At 65.0% G+C, this 10,809-nt stretch overlaps 1 protein-coding gene across 2 annotated transcripts; it reads left to right on the top strand.

Moving 5' to 3' along the window:
- The first annotated feature begins 1,128 nt into the window (after window positions 1-1,128).
- On the top strand, window positions 1,129-6,486 carry RHBG (Rh family B glycoprotein). Of its 2 annotated transcripts, none has more exons than XM_082781072.1 (10): window positions 1,129-1,545; window positions 2,649-2,835; window positions 3,590-3,740; window positions 3,838-3,985; window positions 4,224-4,390; window positions 4,573-4,713; window positions 4,873-5,006; window positions 5,120-5,241; window positions 5,410-5,483; window positions 6,122-6,486. In XM_082781072.1, exons 1-10 carry the CDS (start codon window positions 1,362-1,364, stop codon window positions 6,185-6,187), a joined length of 1,374 nt encoding a protein of 457 aa, XP_082637198.1. In that variant the 5' UTR covers window positions 1,129-1,361; the 3' UTR covers window positions 6,188-6,486. The 2 variants fall into 2 exon arrangements, with proteins under 2 accessions (XP_082637198.1, XP_082637199.1); XM_082781073.1 differs by having other exon boundaries at window positions 4,576-4,713.
- Window positions 6,487-10,809: the final 4,323 nt, after the last annotated feature.

The following is a 10,809-nucleotide window of genomic DNA, read 5'->3' on the forward strand; positions in this document are numbered from 1 at the left end:
CTCCCCGAGGAACGCACGGGGAGGAGGAAGCACAATTTCCCATTGTGAGCATCTTTCTCTTTATTGTTCTGCTGGGCAAAAACACAGCGCTCCCGGCTAACAAGCGTGCTTTTATTCGCAGGCCACAGAGCTGGGGAATTCAGGGGAAAATGTCAGCACCACGCAGGGCTCCGCAGCCCCTGCTGCGGGCAGAGACCCCCCTGGGCACCAGTCCCCCTTGGGGACGCTGCTCCCTGCCTCACGGATTAAATTCCTGCCCCCCCACAGCGAGTTCCCAGCTCTCCGATGCCATCCTGCGAGGCTCCTGTGGTTGGGGTCCCCCCTGCCACCCCAAAAGCCACCCGAGAGGCTCCCCTGCTGTCACCTTGGGGCCGGGAACAAAGCAGGGGGGCACAATGGGGCTGTGTGCTGGGCCCCCCCCTTATCAGCTCCCTCCCCACCCCTGGGTCCAGCTCCAGGGGGGGACGAAGCTCGTGGCAAACGAAGGGCGAGACAAGTGGCCGTCTGTCCCCGGAGGACACAGCGCTCCCGGCCTCACACGGCACAGAAAACAATCCTCCTGGGGGGGATCAGCACCGTGTGCCCCCTCCCTGGCTCTCTGTAACCCCCTTGGAGCTGCCTGCACGACCAGTCCCCCACGTCTCCCCCCCTGCAGCTCAAAGCATTCGGTGATTTTTACGAGCCAGAGGGGGACAGAAAAGCGCAAAGAAAGGAAAAATCAACGGGGTCAGCCCGGCACGCTCCTCTCCGGGCTGCTGTGGGCTCTGTGCCATGTGTGTGGCTGCCAAAACAGACCCTAAATCCCCCCCTAACAGTGCCTGGCTGAGGTTTGGGGCCGGCTGCTGCTTCCCGGAGCCGCGGCACCACGAAGGGGCTGTGTCGGTGCTCGCAGTGTCCCAGCAGCAGCACCCAGCGGTCCCACCACGACCACAACCCCAGCCCTGAATCGTTCCCCGTGCGGGGACCCCGACCCGGCTCCGGGTCCCCAAAGTCCCAGCCTGGCAGGGCCGGGAGCCACCGCAGCCGTTTCCCAAAGGCGAGGCGTTCGTTTGGCTCCTTTCTTTCTCTTCCTCTTCCTTTTCGGGGTTTGCGCTCCGGGCGCACAACAAACACGTCCCGGCGGCGGCAGCCAACGGAAAGCCGAGCGGAGGAGAGCAAAGCAAACAAACCCCTCGCCTTCCAGCTGGCCCGGCCGGGAGGGGACCCCCCCCCCAATTTTCCTTTGCCAACAGCAGCCTCCGGCTCCTCTCCTCGCCCTTGTTTGCCTCGATCCTTCCGGGTGCGGGCAGGAGCCGGCGGCCCCGCAGGAGGGGTTTGCAGGGAGCCGCCCGCCCGATTTGGGGTTTGCTGCCCCCCCCGGCATGGCTGAGGGTGCTGCTGCCTCTTCGAGGCTCCGTCTGGCCGGGCTGTGCTTCTTCCTCCAGCTCCTCACCATCATCTTCTTCGCCGCTTTTGTCCGGTACGGCCCCGAGAGCGACCCCGGCCTCTGCTCCCCGCAGTCCAACTGCAGCCGGAGAGACCCCGAGCCCGGGTCGGGGTACCCCCGTGAGTACGCTGTCCCCGAGGGGTGCAGCACCTCTTGGTGCTGCTGGATGCTCCGAAACGGACCCTAAAAGGGGAGCAGGGGGCACGTGGGGCTCCCCGGGGTGCTGTGTGCTCCCCAAGGGGCTGGGAGGCGCGCGTGCTGACCCCGGCACAAGTCCCCAGGTGGGTAAGCCCTCAGCAGGGATGGCTGGTGGGGGCCCCACATCTTGGTGGCCCCAATCGTGCCCCCAACCCCCTGATGGGAAGCCCAGGGGCTGCTCCCAGCACTTGGGGGGCTGCAAAACCACCCGCAGGGCTCGTGGCACCGAGGGAACCGTGCCAAGCCCCCGCCATGGGGTTTTCATCCTTCCAGGGGCTGATCCCGACCGTACCCCTCAACCATCACGGAGGGGGGGCTCAGCACCCTGCACAGCCCCTTTGGGGCAGCAGCGGGGCCAGGCGGGTGATTCAAACTCACCCAGGGGCCCAGCCCTTTGCCCCGGCCCCATGGCAGCTGGCCGGTTTGCCCAGTTCCACCGCGTAACCGCACCCGGCGCTGAGTCACCGGTCCCTGCGGGGCAGGCACGGCACCCAGCCCCAAAAGGACGCATCCCCCAAGGGAGACCCGGGTGCCCCCTGCTGGGTTTTGCTGCCAGCTGTGGGGTGACATCCGTGGGTGTTTGCATTTCGGGTCCCCTCGTCCCCCCCTGATGTCTCCAGGGGCTGCAGGGGGGTCCCCAGCCGTGGCCGGCACCTCTCCTCTGGTCACCTTTGCGCCCGTGTCACCCGCCCCGGGAAGCTTCCAGGCTGTGGGGCATCCCACGTGGGGTTCAGGCTGCTGTCTGCGTGGGGCTGACGCACGTGGGGTGAGCTGGAAGGGACACGTCGGGCAGGGACAGGCGTTCGCCCACGGTCCCCTCCGGAAACCTCCAAGGGCGGTGACGCATCCACCGTGGGCGCTGGGACACGTGGGCGGGGAAGGCTGAAGGCTCCAGCACCCCAAAACCTGTTTGAACCCCAAAAGGTGGCCGAGCAGGCTGGGCGAGCACCGCTACCGCCCACGGAGAGGACCCCGCGCCTGCCCCCAAGTGCCCCAAATCCCCCCTTGTGCCTCTCCCCGCCAGGTTTCCGCGATGCCCACCTCCAGGCTCTCCTCGGTTTCGGGTTCCTGCTGGCTTTCCTCGGCCGCTACGGGCCGGGCAGCGTGGCCACCAGCCTCCTGGTGGTGGCCTTCGCCGTGCAGTGGGCTCTCCTGGCCCAGGGGCTTTTCTACTTCTCCCCAAAGGGCAAGATTTACGTGGGTGCACAGAGGTAAGGCGGGGAAGGGTGCCGCCACCGGGACGGTTTCGATGCCGGCTCCATCCCTTGCACGCTGGCTCCCTCCTCTGTAAAACTCACCGCTGTGCTCCGGAGGATGGGGAGGCCAAGAGGGACCGGGTTTGGGAGCCGCCAGCTGGGTTTTAGGGGGCACAGGGGGGGTCCTGCCTGCCTCGAGCCACCTCGTCCCCTTGGCACCAAAGCCTGCTCAGCCTGCAGGAGCAGCGGGGTGTGGGGTGCGGGATTGGGATGTAGGGGTTGGGATGCAGGGTTTGGGATTTAGGGGTTGGGATGAAGGATTTGGGATATACAGGTTGGGATGCAGGATTTCAGATATAGAGGTCAGGATGCAGGGTTTGGGATGTAGGGGTTGGGATGCAGGATTTGGGATGCAGGAGTCAGGACGCAGGGTTTGGGATGTAGTCAGGATGTAGAATTTGGGATGTAGGAGTTGGGATGCAGGGTCAGGACTCAGGGTTTGGGATGTAGGGGTTGGGACACAGGATGGGGGATGTAGGGGCTGGGATGCAGGATTTGTGATATAGGGTTTGGGATGCAGGATTTGGGATGTAGGGGTCGGGACAAAGGATTTGGGATGCAGGATTTGGGATGTAGGGTCAGGACACAGGGTTTGGGATGTAGGGGCTGGGATTCAGGATTTGGGCTCACCTCCAGCCCTTCCTGTGGTGCCCACACTCGCAGCCAGCAGCCCCGGATCCGACCCCACACCTTTCCCTCTCCTTCCCAGCATGGTCAGCGCCGATTTCTGCACCGCCGCCGTCCTCATCTCATCCGGAGCCGTTCTGGGCAGGGTAAACCCCATCCAGCTGCTGCTGATGACCCTGCTGGAGGTTCCCCTCTTCGCCTGCAACGAATTCATCCTGCTCAGCCTCCTGGGGGTGAGTGGCCCCCCCCAAACCCAGGCTGGCCGCGGGCCTCCTGCCTCCCCCGTCGGGACCCATCCCGCACCCCGTCCGTGTCTCCTGCACCCACCAGATCAGTGACAGCGGGGGCTCCCTGACCGTCCACGCCTTCGGAGCTTATTTCGGCCTGATGGTTTCGCGAGCCCTGCGCCAGCCCCGTGTGGATGAGCGGGGGGAGCAGCAGGAATCGGGGCGCCAGCCCGATGCCTTCGCTGTGCTGGGTACGGAGCTCCAGCCCGACGGCACCGGGGGCACGGGGACGGTGCTGGGAGGACGGGGCAGCCTGAGGCCACCAAATCTCCGAGGATAAGGAGCCTCCACCTCTCCGGGGACGGGGAAAAAAGCTTTTCCTCCTGCCCATCGTGATCCTCCTGCACTGCCAAATGGGGCCCCGGTCCCGTTTTGCGTCCCGAGGGAGCGGCCTCGGTGCCAAAACCTTCCTGGCCCCCTTCCCCGCAGGGACCCTCTACCTCTGGATCTTCTGGCCCAGTTTTGCTTCGGCCACCACGGCGCAGGACGGCGCCGAGCCCTGGGCAGTGCTGAACGTCTACTTCTCCATGGCAGCGAGCACCCTGGCCGCCTTCGTCCTCTCACCCATCCTCTACGAGGAGGGCACGCTGCAGGCGGTAGGTCCGCTCCCGAGCCGAACCCAAACCCCTGTCCCCTCCCGCGGGGCACGTAAAGGGGCAAGGGGATGCTGTTGGCTCCCTCGGCTTCATTAAGACCCAGCTTGAGCCCTGAAGCAGCCCAAATCCCGGCCCAAAGGTGATGTTCTCCACGGGAGCAGTGCCCTGACCGTGTCCTCCAGCAGGCCCAGCTCCAGGACGCCGCCCTGGTCGGCGCGGCGGTGATGGGGATGGCCGGGGAGATGCTGCTCACCCCTTTCGGGGCCCTGGTGGCGGGGTTTTTGGCCAGCCACCTCTCCCTGCTGGGCTCCAGATTCCTCTCGGTGAGTCCCCCTCCGTGACACCAAGGACGTGGGGACGTGGGGGACCCCCTCTGGGTGCGCTTGGGGGGCTGCATCGTCTCCGAAACGAGCGGCAGCGCAGCCTCCCTGGCCGAGCATCCCCCCTCACCCCCTCACCCCCTCTCTGTGCCCCCCCCCCAGCCCATCCTGAGCTCCAGGCTGAAAATCCAGGACACGTGCGGGGTCCACAACGTCCACGGGCTGCCGGGGGTCCTGGGCACCTTGGTGGGGACGCTGCTGGCGGGGCTGGCCACCGCCGACGCTTACGGCGGCAGGTGAGAAGACCCTCAATTTTGGGTGGGTGGGGAGGGAACTGCCCCTCCACCCCCGAGCTGGGGGCTTCTCCGGCCACGAGCAGAGCCCCCCCCTGCACCTTCTCCACCCTCAGGATGGAGAGCGTGTTCCCGCTGGTGGCCCAGGGCAGCCGCACGGCCAGCGGCCAGGCGTGGTGGCAGCTCTGCGCCCTGCCCCTCACCCTAATCCTGGCCGCCCTCGGGGGCAGCCTCACGGGTGAGTTTCTCCTGCGGGAACCCCTTCCCCGGGACCCCCCCCCCCCCCCCCCACGCGTGTCCGCGGCCGTGCGCACCCCCGGTAGCCGCTAGGTGGCAGGGGAAGCCCGGGGAGCGCAAGGAGACCCCCGCGCTCAGTGCGCCCCCGGCCGGCTCCGACCGTCCCCAGGAGCCCTCCTGGGAACCAGGGCGCTGAGATCGACCCCAAAGAGCCCGGAGATGGAAAGCAAGGTCCTGAGGGAGGTAAAGAGGGGGGTTATTGGGGGGGTAACGGTGGGTTTGGGGGCGTGGGGGACCCGTCCTGGGGGTTTCCTGGGGGGATGCTGGGGGTTTATTGGGGTGGGGACCCTCCCTGGGGGTTTATTGGAGGGGATCTTGGGGAGTTTATTGGGGTGGGGACCCTCTCTGGGGGTTTACTGGGGGGGACCCTGTTGGTTTATTGGGGTGGGGACCCTCTCTGGGGGTTTCCTGGGGGGATGCTGGGGGTTTATTGGGGTGGGGACTCTCCCTGGGGGCTTAGTGGGGGGGGATTTGGGGAGTTTATTGGGGTGGGGACTCTCCCTGGGGGCTTATTAGGAAGGATCCTGGGGGTTTATTGGGATGGAGACCCTCCTGGGGGGCTTATTAGGAGGGATCCTGCGGGTTTATTGGGGTGGGGACCCTCCTTGGGGGGTTATTGGGGTGGGGGCCCTCCATGGGGGTTTATCTGGGGGCACCCTGGGGGCTTATTGGCATGGGGACCCTCTGTGTGGGTTTATTGGGGTGGGGACCCTGTGGGTTTATTGGGGTGGGGACCCTCCCTGTTCCCAGGGTGGGAGGCAGCTCCGTTAAAGCCCCCCCCCAAAATCCACATCCCTCTCCACGTCTCCACATCACTGCAGGTGCCCGAGGACGGACTCAACCCTGAGGCGAGCGACGAGGAGCTGGGTGGCAGCACCCTCGCCTGACGGCCCCGAGGCCACGCTGAGGTCCTGCAGCACCGGGCTCGACGCCTCCAGCAGCAACACCGGCACCGGGCGGCCCCAAATCCCCGGCCCCGGCAGCCGGGCTCGTCCCCCTATGGGACCAGCAGCCGGTCCCTACGGCTGGGGAGCAGCGGGGTGCGTGGCGAGGAGATGCTGCAGCATTTTTGGGGTGAAGGCACGGCCCAGCTCGCTTTGGGGACATGACACAGAGCCAGACCTTGCTCAGCGTGAGAGGTGTCGCTTCCTTGCCTCAGTTTCCCCACCCGCTGCTCTCTGAGACGTGGGGGAGAGAGGAGAGCCACGGGGGGGCTTCTATTTAGGGGAAGGGGTGTGCCTGGGGGAAAGGCAAGCAGCAGAGATTTTTTTCTATGGACGCTTTGGAAGGCCACAATTAAAATACTTTTCCTTTCGTAACTTCAGGCTTTCCCCATAAATTCACGCATCGGTTTTTGCTGGCGGATTTGCCTTTGGGTTTCTTTCCGGGGAGGAAAGCAAGGCCCCCAAGCGCCCCCCACACCCCATATGGCGATGCTGTGGGGTCCCAGTCGGGCCCTGTGGGTTTTGTGCCTCGCTCTGATCCTCGCCCGCAGGGGGAATCCTCCAGAGCTTCGCCACCAGAGGGTGCGACGGGCCCGGAGAGCCCAGGGTGACACCAGGGTCCCCAGCACCGAGGTGGCCCCTGAGTCCCCCTTCCCACCCCGCACCTCTAACAGGGGCTGTGGCCGAGCAGAAGCCCCCCAAACCAGGAAAATGCCCCCCCTTGGAGACAGGGCTGCTCCCATGGCCATCCAGAGGGTTCTGGGGGGGCCGCGGTGGCTGTGCCGGGGTCCCCCGCAGGAGGGTGCCAGGGGGGGCCTCATCCTGCCGGCAGCTTCCAGGCACTTTCACGCCTCTGGTGCCAGACTCTGGGGCTCGCCAGGTGCTGGGGGGGCAGCTCCATCCCACCCAGGGATGGCACCCGGGTGGGGCGCAGCGGGAAGGGGGGGTCCGGTGGGAGACGGGGCTCTGCGCCCTGCTGCCCACCCGGCACGGCCCCGCTGTCTGTTAACTCCTGCTGCTCTCGGAGCACCTGAAACGGTTGCATCAAAGGTGGAAGGAAAGGAATCGTTTCACAGCAGGAATTCCCAATTTTGGGTTCTGACACGCATCAAACTCTGCCCCAACCTTCCCGAGGGTTTGGGGTCGTTCCTTACAGAAAACCCGGTGAAACCCCGTGGTAGTTTGGTGCTTCGGTGCCACCGAAATCCCACAAAAAAGCGCACGGCAATGGGTACACGGCTCCATCCCCGCTGCCACCACGGCCACTGGGGGGCTTCTGCTGCCCCCGCTCCACGCAGAGACCCCAGCCCCACTCTGCTCAACAGGGGGGACGCATCCCATGGCCAGGACCCCCCCGGCACACACAGGGACATGGGATGGAGAAGCAGCAACGGGGCAGGGCTCCGGCCAGCAGCCCCCAGCCCCTTCCCACCCCACCTTCCCACCCCCCCTCTCTTTCCCAGGCAGCCCCTTGCCCCTTTTTCATCCCCTCCCGCCACGTTTCAAAAGCAACCCACCGCGAGGGGAAGAAAAGCCCCTCCAGTGAGATCATTGCGAGACCCTCCGACGCAAGGGTCGGGCGCGAAGCCCACCTCTCTCCTCCTCCTCCTCCTCCCCTCTCCCACCCCGGCCCCTCCGAGGGCTGTTATGTTTGGTAATCGGATTAGGGAGCCCCGCACCCTCCCCACGGCCGGCTCGCGCGCCGCCGCGCTCCCCGCAGGATTGTTTAAGCCCGGCGAGCGCGCCGAGAGCTTGCCCGCGCGCTCTCGGCGAGGGTCGGGTGGGACGGCGAGAGCCTGAAAGGTTTCGTCAGCGAACAAATTGCTTCTCTGTAGGGGCCGTTTTCTTCCCAAGTCGAACATAATGATGGCAGTTTGGCGAACAGATGGCGAGGCTGAGCGGATAATCCCGGAGCCCCGCTTCTGCGGGGAGAGGCAGCGCCGGCTCTGCCCGCGGCACCGGGGGCCCGGGACGGGCGGTGATGTTGGGGTGACGGTCGCATCCCCATGAGGAGCAGCCTTGGATCCTCACCCCCATGCCTCTCCAGCCCCGAGACCCCTCGTGCCTCAGTTTCCCCACCTGGCAGGGCACGCTGTGCTCCGCCACCCCTCACAACCCACAGCCCAGCCCGGGGGGATGCCCCAAGGCCTGGGCACACAAAGAACGGGGCAAAAAAGCTGATTTTACTGTTTTCCATAGCCACGGGCTCATCTAACTCACATCACCCCCCCTGCTCCCAGCCCTGTCCCCCGGGAGCCCCGACTGCGCCAGCTGCCGAGAGCCCTGCCTGAATCACCTCTTTTTTTTTTTTTTTCCCCCTTTTTTTTTCTTTTTTTCTTTTTTTTTTTTGAGCTCAATCAGCTGCTCCGAGGGTGTTTCACACGGCGAGGCAGTAACAACATCCCTCCGCTACAGCTGGGGAAACTAAGGCACACAAAGGGGTGCCCACGAGTGCATTGGAATTAGGGGCAGGACAAAGCCCGGGCTCCCGACGTGTCCTTACACATCGGCGGCCCCCGCCGCCTCCCCCCCCCCCAGGCCCAGCTGATGCCGTGTGCGGGTTGATAGAAAGCCAGCTAATCATCTTTCCCACCTTCCTGGGAGTGTGAATCGTTATCCGAGCGACACCTGTAAAGCTCCGTGTCAGACGGGGCTGGGGCACGCGCCCGATAATGGGTGCCAGATGGGAGAGGGGAGGCTCGGGAGAGGAGCAGGGGCCCGAGCAGAGCATCCCCGCTCCAAACAAAGAGCAGCGCCCGAGGGCTCCCCGCGGCCACGCGGCACCGCTGGTGCTGGCATCGGGGCCTCGGGAACGCCAGCGGTGCCGTGACAAAGGGGGAGCCCCGACAGCACCCCCGGTGCTTGACACCAGCACCCCAAAGCGCCCCATGGCACCCCGGCACCACCCATGGGTGCAAATCCCCCTGGACCCCTGCGTTATCTGGCGACAGGAGGGCACGGAGTGAACCGATCCCGACCCGGGGCCACCCAGGATCCATCCCTGACCCCAACCCTGGGGGGGCAAAGCCCGGCCCCGCTGCCAACCCCCCCCCCCAGCAGGAGCACCCCTTTGACCCCTTGCAATTACGGAGCTCCGTTTGCTCGGTGCCAGCGGCGTAACGAGCCCCCGGGTGCCAGCACCGGGGGCAGAGCAATTAAAATCGCTGGTGGCACCGGGCGAACAATCGGCTCCTTCTTCCGCCAGGTCCCGAGAACGATAAAATAAAATCAAGAGGGAATAAAGGCCTCCGGCAAAAAAAAAAAAAAAAAAAAAAAAAAAAACGGGAGTCAAGTCTATTTACGAGGCGAATACGAAGCGGAGGGCCGGGAACAAAGGTGTTATGTAAGGGACAGGCACTAAGGGGCTCTTTACCCACGCTAATTGCCACTTGCTTCGCGATACCCGCTTGTCCGAGCGGCTGCAGGTTCAAGCACCGCTTGTTCGCCACGCTGCCTGGCACAAGCAGGGCCCAAACCCACGGGGAGCCCCGTGGCACCCCAAAAAAACAGAGGGGAGTGAGGCAGGTACAGAGAGATGCTGCTGGGGGTGATACAGGACCTGGCTCTGCTGGAAGAAGAAAAAAAAAGCTGGGTCCCTGCGTCAACGGGAGGAGAGGAGTGGGAAACCATCACGGGGTGCTCGTGGGGAAGGGGCGCAGGAATGGCTGCGAGAGGAGAACTGGAGAGGGTGAATGATGCCGGTGCTGGGGACGGGTGATGCCGGTGCTTGAGATGAATTCGCCCATTGCTCTGTCTGGAAATCGCCAAATGGTTTTGGTCAAACGCTTGGGAGCAAAGGGCAGAGCCCGGCACAACACTGGGGGCCGTGCCGTGCCCCCCAGCTCGCCCCTCTCTGCTCCCCCCCGGGCACGGGGACGGCCGAGGTGCTGCCGGCTCCGCTCCGAGCCGCTGGGAGAGGGAGGAAGAGGAGGAGGCTGCATCCCTGGGAGCCCAGAGGTCAATTTTATTGACAAACGGCCTCTTGAATGGCGCGCGGGGGAACAATGCCGGCCCTCAGCCCGGGTCAATTGGGGCTGTGTAAAGCGAGGGGCCGGCAGCGGCGGCCCCGGGGAAGCCCCCTCCAGGCGAGTGGCCTTTGCCACCGTGTTTGCGTAACCCCTGACCCCTCCTTTGGGGGTTTAATTGAAATCCCAGCTTGGTGACAAATTGGCATGACCAGTGGGCCGGAGGGTGGAAGCGATGCCGGGGAGCCCTCTCCTTGCTCCGGCGGAGCCCGGCGCGCCGCAGCGAGCTGCCCCTTCCCCTGCTGGCACGGCCACGTGCGAAGCAGCTCCCCCTGCACCCAAGCCGAGTGTTTTACTCCAGCGGGCTCCTTTCCCCTCGTGTCACTGCCCGTGATGTGCTCGGGCAACCTCCCTGCTCCACGAGGAGGGCACTCAGCGCGGGCAGGAGCACCCATAAAAACAGGGATCCTCTGGGGTGAGATCCCGAGGAGCCTCCTTGGGCTGAGACCTTCACCGGTCCTGTGTGTGGAAGCAAAAGCTGCTTTTCGGAGCTAACACCAGACACCAGCTTCTGAAAAATAAACCCAACCAAAGCCCCAA

Source organism: Aythya marila (genome assembly GCF_965140915.1).
Source record: "Aythya marila genome assembly, chromosome: 29".
Classification (NCBI taxonomy): domain Eukaryota; kingdom Metazoa; phylum Chordata; class Aves; order Anseriformes; family Anatidae; genus Aythya; species Aythya marila.

Bases quoted from the DNA above. Each gene is read 5' to 3' on its own strand.
- RHBG (XM_082781072.1), top strand. From the start codon at position 1,362: ATGGCTGAGGGTGCTGCTGCCTCTTCGAGGCTCCGTCTGGCCGGGCTG. The intron at 3,741-3,837 runs GTGAGTGGCCCC...TGCACCCACCAG, and splicing joins TCCTGCTCAGCCTCCTGGGG to ATCAGTGACAGCGGGGGCTC. The intron at 4,714-4,872 runs GTGAGTCCCCCT...CCCCCCCCCCAG, and splicing joins TGGGCTCCAGATTCCTCTCG to CCCATCCTGAGCTCCAGGCT.